This window comes from Meriones unguiculatus, chromosome 14 (genome assembly GCF_030254825.1).
Source record: "Meriones unguiculatus strain TT.TT164.6M chromosome 14, Bangor_MerUng_6.1, whole genome shotgun sequence".
Taxonomy (NCBI): Eukaryota; Metazoa; Chordata; class Mammalia; order Rodentia; family Muridae; genus Meriones; species Meriones unguiculatus.
In genome coordinates, this window is record NC_083361.1 from 89,033,546 (window position 1) to 89,052,692 (window position 19,147).

The 19,147-nt window shown below is 42.2% G+C and overlaps 2 protein-coding genes across 3 annotated transcripts; one reads left to right on the plus strand and one right to left on the minus strand.

Annotated features, from left to right (window-relative positions):
• Nucleotides 1-795: 795 nt before the first annotated feature.
• Nucleotides 796-1,719, minus strand: LOC110558312 (olfactory receptor 52P1-like). Its single transcript, XM_021653158.1, has one exon. The coding sequence runs from the start codon at nt 1,717-1,719 to the stop codon at nt 796-798; it is 924 nt and encodes a 307-aa protein (XP_021508833.1).
• A 5,716-nt stretch (nt 1,720-7,435) lies between these two features.
• Nucleotides 7,436-13,689, plus strand: LOC110558310 (olfactory receptor 52P1). 2 transcript variants are annotated; one of them, XM_060366295.1, is made up of 2 exons: nt 7,436-7,452; nt 12,717-13,689. In XM_060366295.1, the coding sequence occupies exons 1-2, from the start codon at nt 7,436-7,438 to the stop codon at nt 13,687-13,689; spliced, it is 990 nt and encodes a 329-aa protein (XP_060222278.1). The 2 variants fall into 2 exon arrangements, with proteins under 2 accessions (XP_060222278.1, XP_021508831.1); XM_021653156.2 differs by lacking the exon at nt 7,436-7,452 and having other exon boundaries at nt 12,708-13,689.
• The last annotated feature ends 5,458 nt before the right edge of the window (nt 13,690-19,147 follow it).

A 19,147-nucleotide genomic window follows, 5' to 3' on the forward strand; every position in this document is an offset into this window, starting at 1 on the left:
AGGATCACATCTGTTTCACTTTATACTATGATGATGATGATTAAAATTTGTTTTTACCTTCCATACTTTTATCCTGCGCAACTTGTTTTAGATATGACATTTTATAATTGTATTTTTACATTGATCCATCATCAGAAATTTTATTCATACAATGATTTAAAACACAGCAACAGAACAGTACTTCTTCACATAATATAATTGCTCTCTATGCAGGAGCTAAGCCTTTCTGGGTGAGTTTATGTGAGGCTAATGCCATTCCAGAAGCAAATAGTTTTCAACTCATGCATTTACTTTAGGGTAGAGGTCCCTTTTATAGGAGTATTTCGAATTATGAATCTAGACACTTGACTTAGTTTGCAAAGATTACAAACTTAGTTTACAATTCAAATAATGTATTTAAATAGTTCATGAATCCCAACTGTGCAGGGCGTATATACACACATTATCACAATCATCTGATATGCTTGGGAAAAATTCCACATTACTAGCAAAAAAAAGTCACAATGAACTGAATGAATAATTACATTTCGGTTTCCTGAGAAGTTGTTATAAAGTAGGATCCAATGAAAAGCACAGCAGGATCCTTTGAGCAAAAAGATAGTAATTAGAAATAAACAGAATGAGAACATGGAGAAAATGACAGGAGACCAGTCTCTTGTGGTCTATTCTTTCCATTACTTCCACAGTTTATCTGGCGATATTACTGGGTCTTGGATGGTTGTGAAAGGTTTTCTCAGATATCCTCGTCATTTATTTAGCTGAAGGATCATTATCAGTTCTCACATCGTATGAAGCTCATCTGCACAAGCATTTGGCCACCTTGTCCCGTATCTCCTTCATTTTTATACCATAGATAATCGGGTTGAACATTGAAGGTACGAGAAGGTAGAGATTGGCGAGGATAATGTGAGCGTGAGGTGGAATGTTACGTCCAATGCGGTGGGTGATAGATGAAAACAGTGCAGGTATATAAGTGATGAGAATGACAAAGATGTGGGCTGAGCAGGTGTTGAGGGCTTTGAGGATGGCATCTCGAGAATGGAGGCGTACCACAGCCTGCAGGATGAGGACATAGGAGAAGCCAATTAGAAGCAGATCCAGCCCCACTACAAGCAAGATCACGAAGAGCCCATACATACGATTGGGTCTGGTGTTACTACAGGCCATTTTCACCACAGCCATGTGGTCACAGTATGTGTGAGGAATGATCATGTGACAGAAAGTCAGCCTTTGGAGCAGAAGAGGCATGGGCAGGATAAGGATTACACCCTTGGCGAGTGCCACAAGTCCGAGGCGTCCAACGAGAGAATGGCTCAGAATCGTGTTGTAGCGTAGTGGCTTACACACAGCCACAAAGAGGTCAAAGGCCATTGCAACAAGTAGGGCTGATCGTACCACTGAAGCTCCATGGATGAAAAACATCTGTGTGAAACAGGCATAGACACCCGTGACTCGGTCATCAAACCAGAAGAGGCAAAGGACCTTGGGCACAAGAGCTAGAGAAGAGATGAGGTCAGCCACCATCAGCAGGGCCAGGAGTAGGTACATAGGTGTGTGAAGAGTGGAGTCTGTGACAACCAAGATGATAGCACCATTGCCAATGAGGATGGGCAAGAGCATGGAGGTAAATGGAATAGAGAGCCACAAGTGCTGTGACTCCAGGCCAGGCACACCCATCAGAGTGAAAGTCATGGCGCCGGACTGGTTGAAGATTAACATGCCAGAAACCAGTAGTAACTATTAAACAAAGTTGTGATACCTGCCAATGAGACAAGGGTTTTGGTTGTTTTCAGTGATTTTAGTTCCACTAGTTTTTTAAGTTGACTTCCAAAGAAAAATGTCATTAGGTCTTCTTACAGTCATGAAATTCACAGCCAAGTTTCAGCCCTATCGCTAAGTCCTTTTATTGCTTCCATAATCAACTTTTATGGGTCTTGGCCTTCCGTATAAAGGCTGTAGAGAAGGTCTTCATTTAGCCAGGCATGGTAGCACACCTCCTTTAATCCTAGCCCTCAGAGAGGCAGAGACAGGCATATTGCTATGAGTTCAAGGCCAGTCTACCAAGTCACAAAGAAACACTCTATCCCATGTCCCCCTCCCCCCAAAAAGTACTTAATTTTCATCTTTCACAGCTCAGAAATACTATGCTTTAACCCTGCCCACCCCACCTACGACAGCAAGATTACTTGGCAGGTAAGGCCTGCTTGCTGTGCAATTGTGATGACCTATTTTAGCTTCTTGGAACACATATAATGATGGAACCAGAAAAATGACTCTGCAGAGTTTTTCTCTTACCACTACACATATACCCACACATTCAACAAATAAAATCTTAAAAAATGTCTGAAGTTCTGAGTAATAATAGAAAATAAAACCATTTTTATCCTTGAATGAAGGCTGAGAGAACCTGATGGAATCTCATGATATTTTCATTTATATTCATTGTATATACAGAGAGAGTGAAGGGGCGGGGGAAGGACTGAACAGTTTAGGAAAACTATTGCAGGCAAATGAACGGAACTAGAAAAGATCATCCTGGGTGAGGTCACCCAGACCAGAAAAACACACATGGTATGTACTCACTCATAAGCAGATATTAGACCTATAGTACAGGACAACCATAACACAAGCCACAGACCCAAAGAAGCTAAGTAACAAGGAGGACCCAAGGGAAGGTGCTGAAATGTCACGCAGAGGGGAAATAGAATAAGCAGCAGAAGTGGGTGAAGAGAGGGAACTAGGCAGGAGATGGAATGGAGAGGGAAACAATAGTGGGAGTCAGATATGGGGAGAATGGATGTGGGAGGTGAGAGGGCTGGGAACAAGAAGGGAAACTGGGGGGGGGGGAGGGGCATGTCTTTGACAAGCTGGAGGCCTGCAACAGGGTAGACTCATAGGAGGACATAGGTGTGATTCTAGCTGAGACTCTTTAACGGGGGAGGGGTGCACATGGAGACTGAAGTGACCACCTCCTAGCCAGCAGGACTAGTTGGGGGACGGGAACAACAACACACCCACAAAACTTGATCCAAAAACTACCCTGCCTACAAGAAGTGCAGGGATAAAGAGGGAACAGAGATTGAGGGAAAGTCCAACCAATGATTGGACCAAACTTTCACCTACCCCACAGTAGAGAGCCAGCCCCTGACACTGTTAATGGTGCTCTGCTATGCTTGCAGACAGGAGCCTAACATGGCTGTCCTCTCAGAGGCTCCACACAGCAGCAGAAAGATAGAAGGACCTGGAGGCACAAGAACCCCTGAAAAGGACCAACAGAGATAGCTAACTGAGACTCAGGAGGTCTTACAGAGACTTAGACACCAACTAAGGAGCATGCATGGTCTGGGCTTAGACCCCCAGCACATATGTGGCCAATGGGTGCTTGGTCTTCATGTGTGTCACCTGGCAAGTGTGTGTGTGTGTGTGTGTGTGTGTGTGTGTGTGTGTGTGTGTGTGTGTGTGTTGTGGGGGGCTGTTTCTAACATGGACTCTATTGCCTGCCTTTGGGTCACTTCCTCCTTGCAGTACTGCCTTGCCTGGCCTCAGTGGATGAGGAAATGCTCAGTCCTGATGTGATTTGATGTGCTTGGGAGAGCTGATACAGAGAGAGGAGGGCTCACCTTTTCTGGGGGGAAAGGGAGAAGGGAAGGAAGAAAGAGGAGGGGGGATGAAAGGACAGGAGGGTGTGGGTACCCTTGGAATGTAACATAAATAAACTTAAATACAATCAAAATTAAGAAGTATTACTTTGTACACTAAGTAAAAAGAAGAAAAAGAAGTATATGTAAGCCACTATATTAAAATATGTTTCTTATGTTTTGGTGGCCTTTCCTTAAAAAGTGAATAGCAACCTTTACATTATTTATTGTTTTCCATCTTTCACTTTGTTTATTCCATCCCTTTCTCTTTGTTTCTTTCTTTCCTTCTTTTCTTCCTTCTTTCTCTCCTTTCATGTCTCCCATCTTGCCTGCCTTTCCTCTCCCTCCCTCCCTTCTTTCTTTCTATATTCTTTCTTTTCTCCATTCATTCACTCCCTCCTTCCTTTAATTTTCTTCCTTCCTTCCTTCCTTCTTTCTTTCTTTCTTTCTTTCTTTCTTTCTTTCTTTCTTTCTTTCTTTCTTTCTTTCTTTTCTTCTTCTGTTCTTCCTTTGCTCTTTCCTTCCTTCTTTTTCTTTTTCCCTCCTCTCTTCCCTCTCTCCCTTCTTTCTTCCCTCCCTCAATTCTTTTTGTTTTTTTCAAGATAGATTTTTCTTTGTGTAACCCTGGCTGTCCTGTAATTAGTTCTGCACATCAGTCTGGTTTTGAACTCACATTGATCCACCTGCCTCTCCCTCCTGAATGCTGGGATTAAGGAAATATGCAACTGCCGCCCAGCTCCATCTATTCTATTCTTCCATTCCATTCCATTCCATTCCATTCCATTCCATTCCATTCCATTCCATTCCATTCTTTTTCGAGACAGGGTTTCTCTGTGTAGCCTTGGCTGTCCTGGACATGCTTTGTAGACCAGGCTGGCCTTGAACTCAGAGTTCTGCCTACTTCTGTCTCCCTGAGTGCTGGGATTACAGGTGTGTGCCACCATGCCCACATTCTATTTCTTTTTTCAAAAGAACAAATACTCAATTTGAGCCTATAATTTTTGCTCATTGTTTACACATTGGGAAACTTAGTGTTATATTGGTGCAAAGTGATAGACTTTTTCTGAGATGTTGCAGCCATGAAGATGATTTAATGGTTCTTACAAGAAGTTTGTGTTAAGAAGAGATCTGTACTTTCCTTGGATTTCTAATAAGAAGCTAATATTTACAGCAGGGTATGAGATAAAGAAGGGAGAAGGGGACCAAACCCAGGGAAATCCTTGCCAGAGGAAATAATACTGTCACTAATATTTCAAACATGTTAGACCGAATATCATGTGCCATGTACTTAGAAGGGACCTGGCCTGCTTGATAAGCAGACATTGAAAACAGTTTATTCTCATGCATGCCACAAACACGTCACAAAAGGGTTGCCAAGGAGAATCTACAGATCCTACACACCACAGGAAGATGAAATGGAGGCATTTATCTGGCCATGGAGCTTGGAGCTCCTTTGTTATACTAGAAGCTCACTGCTGAGGTATAGGACAGTTTTTGGACTTCCTGACAAGACTTCGTGACTCTGAATTTGCTGACACTGTCATCTGAGCAAACTGTATACCTGTTGAGATTATATTTTGGTGGCCTTTCCTTAAAAAATAAACAGCAACCTTTATATTGCTTATTGTTTTCTATCTTTCAGTTTCCTTTGTTGAAACTGAAAGAATACATAAAATTTAAGTTGTTAGATTCTCAAATCTTTAAAAATGATCTCTAGTCAGAGTATTTGGACTATGGGCTAAAAATTCAGCACAAAAGTAATCAACAAGGCATGGATAAATATCTTTATTGATTATAGAGCTAAAAGGATATGAACACATAATGGGAATAATAGTATGGATACAGAAATGGGAGGTCCTATTAAGAAAGAAAAAAGTTATAGATCACGTTATTCTGTTTCACCTTAAATTTCTTGTGAGTAAAACAATAAGCTCAGGCCGTAGACTGATTATGAACAGTCAAATGATGGAAGCTTTTATGCATTTCGTTGCTAACAGACTATAGATCGCAAAAGTGGTGTATGCGTAAGATCTTGTTCTCTACTGCCAAACATTTACTTCCCTTTCTTTTCCAAATCCAGCCCCCACAGAATTCGCCAGCCGCCATTTATGTTTCGTGGGATCACAAAGTGTCTCACAGGACAGTTTTTGGACTTCCTGTTTGTTCCTTGTCTCATCCCTCTTCTGATGTTTGTCCCATTTGCCTTTCTGAATGAGGATTGATCATCTTACCCAGGGTCCTCCTTGATTCTTCTTTAGGTGTACAGATTTTATTATGTTTATCCTATATTATATGGCTAATACCCACTTATAAGTGAGTATATACCATGTGTGTCTTTCTGCTTCTGGGATACCTCACTCAAGATGATGTTTTCTAGTTCCCACCATTTGCCTGAAAAGTTCATGATTTCCTTGTTTTTAATTGCTGAGTAGTATTCCATTGTGTAAATGTAACACAATTTATTTCATTCCCCAGTTGAGGGACATCTGGGTTGTTTCCAGGTTCTGGCTATTACGAATAAAGCTGCTATGAACTTGGTTGAGCAAATGTTCTTGTTGTGTACTTGAGCATAGTTTGTGTATTTGCCTAGGAGTGGTATAGTTAGTTATACAAGCACTTGGGAAATCTGGCGTTTCTCAGACAATTAGGAATAGTGCTACCTCAAGATCCAGCTGTACCACTCCTAGAAATATATCTAGTTTTTTTTTATCATTTCATTTGAAAATTTAAGGACTATGCCTTTTTTTTTTTTTTACAACTTATTCATTACATATCCCAATTGAAGCCCCCTTTCTCAACTCCTCCCAGTCCCACTGTCCTTCCCTCTTCCCCCACCCCCCTCCTACAGACCACTGAAAGGGGGAGTTCTCCTTCTCTGCCAACTGCCCATAGCTTATCAAGTCTCATCAGGACTGCCTGGATCCTTTTCCTCTGTGGCCTGGCATGGCTGCATTGCCAGGGGCACGTGATCAAAGAGCAGGCAATGGAGTTATGACAGAGGCAGCTCCTGCTCCCCTTACTCGGGAACCCACGTGGAGACTGAGCTGCCTATGGTCTACATCTGCACAGGGGGTCTAAGTCCTCTCCAGGCGTGGCCCTTGGTTGGTGCATCAGTCTCTGCTGGACCGCCTGGGTTCAGGTTTTACCTTTGTTGGTTTTGTTCTATGATGTCTTCTTCTGGCCTCGTCTGGAACTGCATGTGTGAGGTGTACATATATTCACTGGCAAAACACATAAAAATAAAAATTAAATCAGACATGCTCTTCTCTGGGTCTACAGGGCTGACCCTGAGTGCAGTGCTTAGCCTCACATCCTGAGCATAACATTTTAGCTTTTTATGGTAGCCAACCATGCTTGGGGAGACTGTCCTGTTCAATGGCTGTAAAGGCCTGAATGGTCATGGCTGCATTACGCTGTTGTGAGACACTAATCTTGCATATACACCACAGGCAAACCAAGGAGACCAACACCAGAAGGCCTGCTAACGCTCCCATGCCCGCCCATTCATGGCGGATGATTCATGGCTGCAGCAATCCATGATGATAATCCTGTGGCTAGTCCTGTGTCCACTCTGGTAGAATTTACTGTGATAATGGCCACTCTCAGCTGCTCCATTGTAGTATCGAATTCTCCAGTCCAATTACCTAAAATACAGCTAGACAATTGTTTAGACAGATTTGCAGCACAGGAAAAAAGAGAAGAGCATGTCTGATTGCATGCGGGTTGATGCCCCAGGTCCCGCCTCTGAGAAAAAGGTATCAGATGGGTCTGATGCTCTTTGGGTGGATGACACCTAAATGAACATCAGTACAAAGTCCCAATTTATTTCTAGTATCAGAGATCAGACCTCTACTCTTGCCTGATGTGTCTAAAACAAAAAGGGGGAACTGTAGAGAGCTGCGTAATGCTGCGCCTTAAAGATGGAGCTGGTTTCCGCCTTCCACCTTCCTGATGGTGAGTGCTCTCTGTCACAAACAACTCCACATTTGGCTAAGGCTGAGGATCTGGCTTGCTTCCATGTATGTGGACCTATCTGCATTGCCCACGTGGCACGCTGGGGTTGGCTACCCAGAGGCTATTTAAGCTGTGGGCTGGCTTTCCCCAGGGTCCGATGATTGTTCAAGGTTCCTGAATAAACTGCATTGAAAAAAAATAAAATAAAAATTAATTAAAAAATTAATACCTCAGTGCTCTGTCTCTGTCTATCTGTTTCCCCACCCCCTGTATTTCTTGTGTGTATGTTTTAAAGTGTGGCTTGTTTGAGGTTTTGTTTTCTTGTTGGTTTTCTAAAGAAAGAAAGAAGGGTGTGGAGAGGTGGGACAGATAGGGGTGGAGTTGAAGGGAAATCATGATCAAATATATTGTCTGAACAAAAGTTTTCAGTTAAAACAACAACAAAGAGCATTTCCCACTCTCCAGGGGACATGATAGGGTTCCCAGCATGATTTCAGAAGGCTCACGCAGTCTGTGACTACGGCTCCACTGCATTTTATGCTCTCTTCTGGCTTCTACAGGCACACCCTGCTTGTGCACAGGAGACAGACACTGTTTCTGGTGGTTTGGATGAGAACGGCCCCTATAAGCTCACACATTTGAACTTTTGGTCCACAGTTGGTAGAACTATTTGGAAAACATTAGGAGAAGTTGTCTAGTTGGGAGAGGTTTGTCACTGGTTGTGGGCTTTACGGTTTCAAAAGGGATTAAAATTATAGACTAGTTTGGTAATTTTTACTCTCTCTCTGAAGTTAGAGGAGTACCTATATCTTATTTAAGAGATTTAAAGTACCCCAAGTCTGTTAGTTACATTCATTTAAATTTGAAAAAGGTTTTGGTTCATTTGCTAATATTTACTCAACAAGGTTTAGAGAGGAAAAACTCACTAATGCCTATTGTAGAATTTAGTGGTTAAGACCTTATTCTACAGTATAATATTGCTAGAACATGACGTTGTCTTTTGTCAGTTCAGTTTTACAGGTTGAAGGAAAGAAAGAAACCTAGCTATTCTTAGATAAATTTTTTCACGTTTTATTATTTGTCAAGTTCTGTGGAATTCCACTTGGCATTTTTACTGAAGTCAGGTTGTTTTATAGATGTGCGAGGTGAGTTAGATTTTCTTCACGCTATTATGCTTGTAAGACAGTGTCTTATTCTGTAGCACAAGATGACACGAAGCCGTGGCCATTGCACTGCCTCAGCCTCCTGAATGCTGGGTCTACAGATGTAGGCCACACCCACTTCTTACACGCTCCATATCTGGCCACCTGAGCTTCTCGTTATGTTTTCTTTTAAAGTACATTATGACCTATGATTTCTACCTATTTTCCTTAGGTTTCAGTTAACATCACATAGTACATTCATGTTTTCTGTCTGATATGTCTCTTCCTTCCTTCCTTTTCTCCTTTCCTTCCTCCCTGATACAATGAAATAAATTAGGACTATTATTAATCTTTTTGGTTTCTGTCCCAAAACTTTTCTCTCTGTGTGTCTGTGTCTCTGCCTGCCTGCCTGGCTCTCCACCCCTGACACAAACACACACACACACACACACACACACACACACACACACACAGAAAGAGAGAGAGAGGTCGGACCTAGTACAGCTGTGGTCAAAGCTCAAGATAGCTAAGTTATTTTTAGGATGGTAAATTACAAGAGGAATATTTGGACAGCTGAGATAGACCACTTGTGGTGCTTAGCAGAAAGAACTGTAATTCCACAATGGCTGTCATAGGAGCCTTTTTCAAGAGGTTGGGGTCTAGATTATGCTGGAGCTGTTTCTCTGGTATTAGAACTTTAAAATTCTTGTTTGTACTCTGAAGGGTATTTGTGATGTATGGTGGGGTAAATTATATTCATACTAAGGTTCTTTCAATGTATTATTCATATGAAGGAGTGCTGGTGGCAGGAGTGATGAGTCCTGTAAAAAACTGGCTTAGAGGCTTAAAGCAAAAGATCTCTTGGACAAAATATTTTACTGAGATGAGCAATGATGCTATAGGTATCTGTATAGATTCCCAGCAGGAGGTATACAGAGATGCAGGTCTCCAAGCAACAATGCTATTTTTTTACCTTAAACAATATGTATATAAACCTTAAAATACACACACACACACACACACACACACACACACACATATCCAGCAGAAGGTATGTGGAGATACAGATTTACAGATTTACTGATGTTTAATGAATAAGCCTTCTCCACTTTTTTTATTTCCTAAAATAATTCCATGTGGTAAAAACACCATTAAAACAATCACATAACCTACATTTTACAAACGAGTATAATTTCCTTTTGAGTTTTATCTCCATCTTGCTATATCTTTCACAGGTGATTTAAAGAAGAAAACAAATGGAGAGGCATCTCACAAAGCAAGCAACACTGAACAGAAAAGGCCAGTCTGGAGACATTATAAATAGGAAACAGAAACCATAGCAGAATGGGACAGATAATCACAGAGTGGAAAAAGAAGGGTAAGCGTGCCTTAGGATCCCAAGGGAATGGAACTGCATGAGAAATGGAAAGAGATTAGGGCCACATGATCACAGCACTGGTAGCCTCCATGGCTCTAAAATGTCAGATGCTCTTTGGTAAATAGTAATTGAGATGTGGGGAATTAAAAAGCAAAGCAAAGCAAATCAAAGAGACATAAAATTGCTAAGGGAATAGATTATAATTTTGTCTTCCCTGCCTCTAGCTTCATCTATACATTCTGACCTGGTCAATGAGGATTGAAAACATGATGCTTAATTTCCAAGGAAATACAGAAGCTCCCCAGATGGCAGCAAGCTTTAAACGCAGTGCAACTACCAAACTCCCCTGGGCTCGTGAGGTCCACTTCCTCAGTATAACAGCCTCTGAGCCTTCCTTCAGATCACTGAGGAGGTGTGCAAACAAGAGAGGCTCCTTGATTTTCTGAGGCTACAGGATGCAGAACCTTCTCCTTCATGCTCTTCCAGAGTCATGTGAGTTCTGGTGGGAAGAAACTCTAGAAATGGGGATTATCTATCCTTTGAAAAAACTCTGTCCTTGCAACTTGTCATGAGAATTTGCTTCAAAGCACAGGGAATGAGGAATCTCTTGAAAAACCATCTTTGTGTTGTTTGATTCAGAGTTATAACTAGCAGCTTCTTTTCGGAGTTCTAGTTTTCCATTAGACTGAGCCCTCTAAAACCAGCACAATGGGGTGACATAGATGTGATACATACTCTCCCTTGAATATAACCAAGTAACAGCTAGGAAGTGCTAATCATGTCAATAAGGGCCACAGATCTGATCAAGTGCCGAAATGTCTTCTTGATGTGTTTCTCCTAGAGAAGACGAGTATCTAGCTAAAGTGGATTGGACATGTGGATCTTTGGGAACCTTATGATCTCATACACCAGTGTGTTAAAAACCCTACAGTTTTAAGCACACTCTCTGATGTATGCCACAATTATCTCTCTCTTCCCTGAGTCATATGCTTTATTGACATAGATCAGTGATTAGAATGGTTTTATCACCAAGTTCCATTTCTTTTGGCAATCCCCGAGTCTTTAAGAACAACAACTGAAAACTATGAATAAGTGATCTTTCCCTACATGCTTGGATTTCTTGGCTTAGATTAGTTTTTCTTTTAATCTCTTTATATTGCAGCCAAGGAACACCTGAGGAGTAGAACAGTCTCTTCTGAGAACTTGTTTTTTTGAGTGACTATAACCAAGCAGCTAGTTGGTTCATTAAAGACTAGGAGAGTTTGTACATCCCATTTAACACGTACACAGAGTGAGGAAAAGTTGTGGCAAAGAAGTGATTCCCTCCTGATTCAACTCCCCACATGTCCTTGTCCTTTCGTGCTGACTTTCATGTCTTCCCCAGTGTCTAGAAGAGGGCCAGTTATATACAGCTTTGCACATCGCAGCTGAATAAGTACACTGAGAATTCTAGGCAGTGAGTCTCTTGTTCCTGTTTTGAAAACTGTAAGGCAAAGTGAATTTTACAGAGATGAGTCATTATCGTCTGGATGCAAATTTTAAGGTAATCTTAGAAAACCACTTCTTATCATTATGGAATGACGAGAATGGTAGAATTTGGTGACTTTCCCCCAAATAACCATGTACTGTAGATAAAGTAACAGCAGAGGGTTGATGAAGGGGGATAAAGTTGAAACTTTCCTTTCAGAAATACAACCAAGTTTAAAAGCGGGTTAGCTTCCCCGTATACAGGGAAGGCAAGGCACCTCACAGAGTTTCTGGTGAGAGTGGAGCAGTTAAGTGTTTAAAGTTCTGCGGACATTCATAGCAAAGTCGAGTTACATATAAACAGCAAGAAAATCAGTTAAAACACAGAATCTTTGAGTATTTAGAGTAGGCTAACATATAGTCAATTATAGAACCCTTCGTCACATTCTGTTCCTTTTATATTTTATTGGAAATCACAGAAACTAAACAGACAATGTAGATGTGACAGATTATGTACACAAACATCAATAACGATATATATCTGTATACACACTGTGTGCATGTGTGTGCAAACAAAAATACATACGTTCTTACACATAAAAAAAGTTACGGATTCATGAAGAGCGCAAACTACTGGTGCAATTTGAAAACTAGTTATTAAGAACCAGATTCCAAATCAGAAACTGCTTTAACTTAGATATGAAAAATGATGTCCATCTTGACTAGTGAGCTGGGTTTTCAGGACTGATGGCCCCAAACTGATATCTCCTTACACTGCATGCGTAGTATTCAGCTACATTCCCAGAATAAGGGCTGTGTTTCTTTCCCTGGAGACAAGAACTGTTAGCTAGGCTGCAATCGTAGTTCACTTACTCAAACACTTTATCATAGTTACCTATTTTGTTACCTCTCATATGCTATGCATTATGCAAACATTTTGCAAATAAATACATATATTCTCTAACTCTAGAAATACATATTATGATTTTTATGACTGCCATTTTAAGAATAATAATTTTCTAAACATTCTATAGCTAGTGAAAGTTATTGTGATCTCATTCATCTATCTCATGTTGTCTTTCCAGGCAATATGGTGCGGTGTGGGGGTTTCTGACCAGAAAGTGTCCAGCACCATAGCCAGGCCATGGAGTCTGCTAACCACACGGACCTGGATCCTTCTATCTTCTTTCTCCTGGGCATCCCAGGTCTAGAGCAGTTCCATATGTGGCTCTCACTTCCAGTGTGCTGTCTGGGCACAGCCACAATTGTGGGCAATATAACCATCCTGGTTGTTGTTGCCACAGAGCCAGCCTTGCACAAACCCGTGTACCTCTTCCTGTGCATGCTCTCGACCATTGATTTGGCTGCCTCCTTCTCCACAGTACCCAAGCTACTAGCTATTCTCTGGTGTGGAGCTGGGCATATCTCTGCCTCTGCCTGCCTGGCGCAGATGTTTTTCATTCATGCCTTTTGCATGATGGAGTCCACAGTGCTGCTGGCCATGGCCTTTGATCGCTATGTGGCTATCTGCCACCCTCTCCGTTATTCTACCATCCTCACTGACACCATCATTGCCCGCATTGGGGTGTTAGCTATGACGAGAGGCTCTCTGCTCATGCTTCCGTGTCCTTTCCTCATTGGTCGTCTGAGCTTCTGCCAAAGCCATGTGATCCCACACACCTACTGTGAGCATATGGCTGTGGTGAAGCTGGCCTGTGGGGACACCAGGCCTAACCGTGTGTACGGGCTGACGGCCGCACTGTTGGTCATTGCGGTTGATTTGTTCTGCATCGGTCTCTCCTACCCCCTCATCGCACAAGCTGTTCTTCGCCTCTCATCCCAAGAAGCCCGGTCCAAAGCCCTGGGTACCTGTGGCTCCCATGTCTGTGTCATCCTCATCTCTTACACACCAGCCCTCTTTTCTTTTTTCACACACCGCTTTGGCCACCATGTTCCACTCCACGTTCATATTCTTTTGGCTAACGTCTATCTGCTCTTTCCACCAGCTCTTAACCCCATGGTGTATGGAGTGAAGACCAGGGAGATCCGTGAAAGGGTTGTCAAGGTGTTTCAGTGGGGACGGGGAACTGGGCTCCAGATATCTAAGTAACTATGGAGTATAGAGTCTCTACACAGAAAATTTAAAAAAACACATGATTTTGCAAGATTAAGAAATTCTCAGTATTTGAAACTGGAAAAATATTTAATGTTAGGACAAGATCCTCTGTAAACACTTTTATTCCTTTATAACAACTATAAATCATAGCAGAGGGGGAGGTTTCTGTGCTTCTCTTTGATCAGGAGAAGTATAAACTTAAGAACATAATGCCATCCAGGCAGCATCTAGACACAGGAAAATCGTCTCCTGTCCTGGACAGGTTCTACTCAGTTCAGGAGGGCCTCTGCATGGCCACACTTCCTGGAGCTCACCCAGCGCCCCAAGCATGTTGTTCAAATCCAGGCTGTGAAGTTCAAATTAACAGCATCAGGAAGGATCAGAAGATCAGACAACAAAGCCACAGCTAGAGACCAGCAAGGAAATTCTTAAGCTTTCCACAAATCTTGTTTTTCCCAGTTAGATCCTCAAGCGTGGACGAGGAGTGAACTGCCAATCAACACAATATGAGTGAGCAGCTGTACAGAGCTTGAACTGAGACTACTTTAACACAAAACATTAAAAGCTCTGTGGATGAGGGTACAGGGGAAGTCAGGACATACCTTCATTTCCAACTTCAAGCTCTCCTCTCACACACAGCACCTGTCTCCAGCTTCTACGGAAACAATGTTAACCCAAATGATCTTGGATATTTTCCACAATAATATGTACTTATATGCCAGATGTTCTTACATCACTAGGAAGAACTTTGCAGAGTCATTGGCTCTTAACTCCTAAACTTGAGAAAAAAAAAGAAAACAAAAAACTCATGAACTCAAACAAAACAGATTGAAACATCTTAGCTATTCTTTTATTCACCCAATATTTATTAATCAATTTCTTTTTTTTTTCTAAAGAAAAATGGGCAAGTTGAGTCTTAGCTAACTGCAAGTGGTAAAAGTTTCTTTTCAAGAATTTCTTTTGAGTTATTTTTATGTGTGTGGCTGTTGAATCTGCATGTGTTTCTCTGCATCCCCTTTGTTCATTGTCTGTGGACACCAGAAGAGTGCATAAGATTCCCTGGGACTGGAGTTAGAGATGGTTGTGAGCCACACTACATGGGTGTTAGGGAAAAAGCCCAGGTTCTGTGAAAAAACAGAAAGCTCTTGACCATCAAGCCACCTCTCCAGCCCCTGTATCAGTGAAACTAGGATAGAAACTGGTCACTATTCACATGAATCCTTCAGGTCTCCAAGAAAAGTGATGTCAAATGGTTGGTGTGTTATTACATGCCATTAAGAATAATCACCTTCAGGAATGCCCAACCAATGCCTGGCCCAACCAATGACCCACCTTATTGGACAGTGCCAACTTCTGACCCTACGGTCCATACGCTGCTAAACCTGCAGACAGGAGTTGACAGAGTTGTCCTCTGAGAGGTGGTGCTCATCAGTGCCTCAAAACAGATGCAGAGACTCACAGCCAAACATTAGACCCTGCATAGGGCATCTTGTGGAAAAGTGGGAGGAAAGAGGTAAGAACCTGGAGGTGACAGGAGCGCCACAAGAAGACCAACAGAGCCAACTAACCAGGGCCCAGAAAGGCTGCTGAGACTGGAGCAACAGTCAAGGACCATGCATGAACTGGACCTAGGCCCCCTGCAAAGATGTAGCAGATGGTTAGCTTAGGCCCCATGTGGGTCCTCCAGTAAGGGAAGTGGAGACTACATTGGACACAGACTCACCTGTCAACTTTTGATCACGTTCTCATGGCAGAACTGCCTTGCCAGGCAATAGAGAAAGGACATTTTAAGTCTGGATGCAACTTGATGAGCTGGGGTGGATGGGAAAGGGAGCTCCCGTTTTTCTGAGGAAAAGGGGAGAGAAAGGGGAGGGAGGGAGGGCAGGACTGGGAGAGGAGGAGGGTTGGAGCTATAATGAGGCTATAAAGTGAATAAAAAATTAAAAACAAAATAAATAATCACCTTTAAATTGAACCCATTGATAGGAGACAGATTCTGCTTATAATCTTGTAGTTCTATGTAGATGAGACACAAGACTCCTGGACATTTACAGATTCTCCTGTCCTCAGAAAGTATCAGTCATGAAAGAGACCTATCTTTTCAAAATTCCCATGTTTGAAAAAATAAGTATTGCTATTTTGATACTTTAAACAGGCAGAGAAAATGGTTTGCAGGTACTTCAGTTAATGGCCATCTTTAAGGGAAAGAGAAACATCCTAGTCAATGGGGAGACCAGGCAATGTGTGGGCTGTCAGTGGTTTTCACTTTGCGTTTCGTCCTCCCATTGATAAAAACCTTAACATGATTTTAAGAATTATGTCCAGTTCAAGCTGGACATGGTGGCACATGTCTCTAATCCTTGAGAAATGGAGGCTGTTAAATCACATGTTCAAGACCAGTGTGTGCTATATAGCAAGACTCTGCCTCAATTCTTACTCCCACTCTGAAAAGAAAAAAAAAGTATGTACAATTCAAAATATGGCACTTCTTCAACCAAGACAGTTTTTCATTCTCCAAACTGACATTTTTCTGGCAACAAAGGCCCCAACCACATATCTGTAACTCTATAACTACCCCGCACTTCGTCTCAGATCTGTTACCTCGGGACTTGGAGCACTTCTGAATAAACTCCTGCAATGTACAGATAGGTGGTCCTCCTTGATCGTGACTTCTCACTGTAATGGGGTTCTCAAAGCTCTGTGTCTGTAGTTTCACTCACTGTATGTTTTATAATGATGCATTTTTATCACAAACAGCTGCCTTCTCCAACACCCTTCTCCATGCTTAAAAGCCACACTAATTTCTGTCCCATAGAGTTAAATAAAATGATTCAAACAAACTACTTTAAGTTCTAATCTTTGTACGAACTCTTGACATCTATAGCCACTATTTCTTCCTTTTTTGTTGTATTCACTTCATGTTATTTCCTTTTCTGTTCAAGAAAGCTTAAAACACACCAGTGGAAGCTAATGCTGTCATCCACTTCTATTTCTCAGGTTCACAATTTGTTTGTGCTCACTGGTAATTTTTCTATATAGCTCCTTTCCCCCTATTTCCCTTTGCCTTGGTCACTGTGTGTGTGTGTGTGTGTGTGTGTGTGTGTGTGTGTGTATCAAGCCTAGTCTTACACTTTTCACTAACCAAGTGTTTTGCTACTGAGTTATATTCTTAGCTTATAACCATTTAAAAAAATTGTAAGTAGATTATTCTCTCATATAGTACATCACAGCCACAGCTTCTCCTCCTTCCACTGCTCCCCACCCTGTCTCACTCTCCATTTCCTCTTTAGGAAGAACGGGATTCCAGGAGATGGCAGCTAAACAGGACAAAACAAGATACAATATGACAAGGCGAAAGCCCCAAACTGAAGCTGGGCAGGGGAACCCAATAGGAGGGAAAACGTCTAAAGAGCAGGCCAAATAGTTGGAGACACACCCTCTCCTACTGTTAGGAGTCCCACAAAAACACCAAGCTAACAGCGAGAACATCAGAAGACCTGGTGCAGACCCGTGCTGGCCCCATGCTGGCCCCATGTTTGCTGCTTCAGTTTCTGTGAGCCCATGTGAGCCCTGCTTAACTGCTTTGTTGGGCTCTGTTCTCCTGGTATTCTCAAAACCCTCTGCCTCGCAGCCTTTCCTCCCCTACCTCCAAGGGGTTCCCTGGTCCCTGAAGGGGAAGACTTGATGGCAACTACCAGCTTAGACTCTCTTTCCTCTGTGGTCTGGTTAGGCTGCCCTCCTTGGGGGGGGAGTGATCAAAGAGCCAGCCCCTGAGTTCATGTCAGAGACAGTTCCTGCTCCCCTTACTAAGGAACCCACTTTGAAACTGAGCAGCCTATGGGCTTCATCTGAGCAGGGGGTCTATGTCCTCTCCATGCTTGGTCCTTGGTTGGAGTATCAGTCTCTGCAGGCCCCCTCTGGGCCTAGGTTTTTTGGATCTGTTGTTCTCCTTGTGGGGATCCTGTCCCCTCTAGGTCTTTCTATCTCTTCCTTCTTCCATAAGGTTCCCTGCACTCTGCCCAAAGTTTGGCTATGAGTCTCAGCATCTGCTTTGATACCCTGATGGGTAGAATCTCTCAGAGGCCCCCCATGGAAGGCTCCTGTCCTGTTCTGTGTCTTCTCCTACTTCTGATGTCCATACTTTTTGTCTTTCTGAATGAGTATATGCCATGTGAGTCTTTCTGCTTCTGGGTTACCTCACTCAGAATGATTTTTTTCTAGTTCCATTCCATTTGCCTGCAAATTTCATGATTTCCTTGTTTTTAATTGCTGAGTAGTATTCCACCGTGTAAATGTACCACAATTTCTGCATCCATTCCTCAGTTGAGGGACTTCTAGGTTGTTTCCAGATTCTGGCTATTATAAATAAAGCTGCTATGAACATAGCTGAGCTTGTTGTATACTTGAGTGTCTTTTGGATATATGCCTAGCAGTGGTATAGCTGGGTCTTGAGGTAGCACTATTCCTAATTTTCTGAGAAAGGGCCAGATTGATTTCCAAAGTGGTTGCAGAAGGTTGCATTCCCTCTAGTAATGGAGGAGAGTTCCCATTTTAGTAATAAAAACTTCATGGTACTGGCATAGAAGCAGACTGGTGGATCAATGGAACTGAATCTAAGACCCAGAAATAAACCCACACATCTACTACAGATACTTGATTTTTGACAAAGAAGCCAAAACCCTACAATGGGAAAATAAAAGACAGCATCTTTAACAAATGATCTAACTGGATGTCTACATGTAGAAAAATGCAAATAGATCCATATTTATCACCCTACACAAAAGTAAAGACCCTTTTCTACATAAGTCTTTAAAGCTTTTCCTTTTGGTGACCCAATGTGTTTAATTAGGATTTTCCACAGAAATGTTTTTGTTGGAGTATGAGTAATATTTTATGTATTAGTGGCGATACCACTTAAGAAATATCTCTACGTTGCTTTCAGCAATTAACTGCTCATAGATGTTGAGGGGAATGGCACAGTTATTTGAACTCCTCATATGCAATGATAATTAATTGCACATATACTTGTGTGTGTGTGTGTGTGAAAGAGTGAGGCCTTGTGAGCTTCTCCCCTCTCTATGATGGAAGTTGACAGGCCCAGTCTTGTGTAGTTTATCATAGCCAAGCTCCAAGTACAATGGGCGTGTTCTGGACAGAAGACACTGTTCTACAACATTTCATCTTCATCTGTTACATTCTTTTGGGCCCCCTCTTCTGAGACGTCTAAGCCTTGTAAGGAGAAGACATGGATGTTCATGGTTGAGCATTCAATAGTCACTTTCTCTCAGCACCGTGAGTGGTTATGATCCTCGCCAGTAACCACTGTCCACTATAAAACAAAGCCTCTCTGTCCAGAGCTGACATAAGCACTATTCCAGGAGCATAAACATAAATATTTAGAAGGCAATTTGGGAGGCCCAACATGGCAATGTAGCAAAGCATCAATGGTAAC

Coding starts and splice junctions, on each gene's coding strand:
- LOC110558312 (XM_021653158.1), bottom strand. CDS start 1,719: ATGTTAATCTTCAACCAGTCCGGCGCCATGACTTTCACTCTGATGGGT.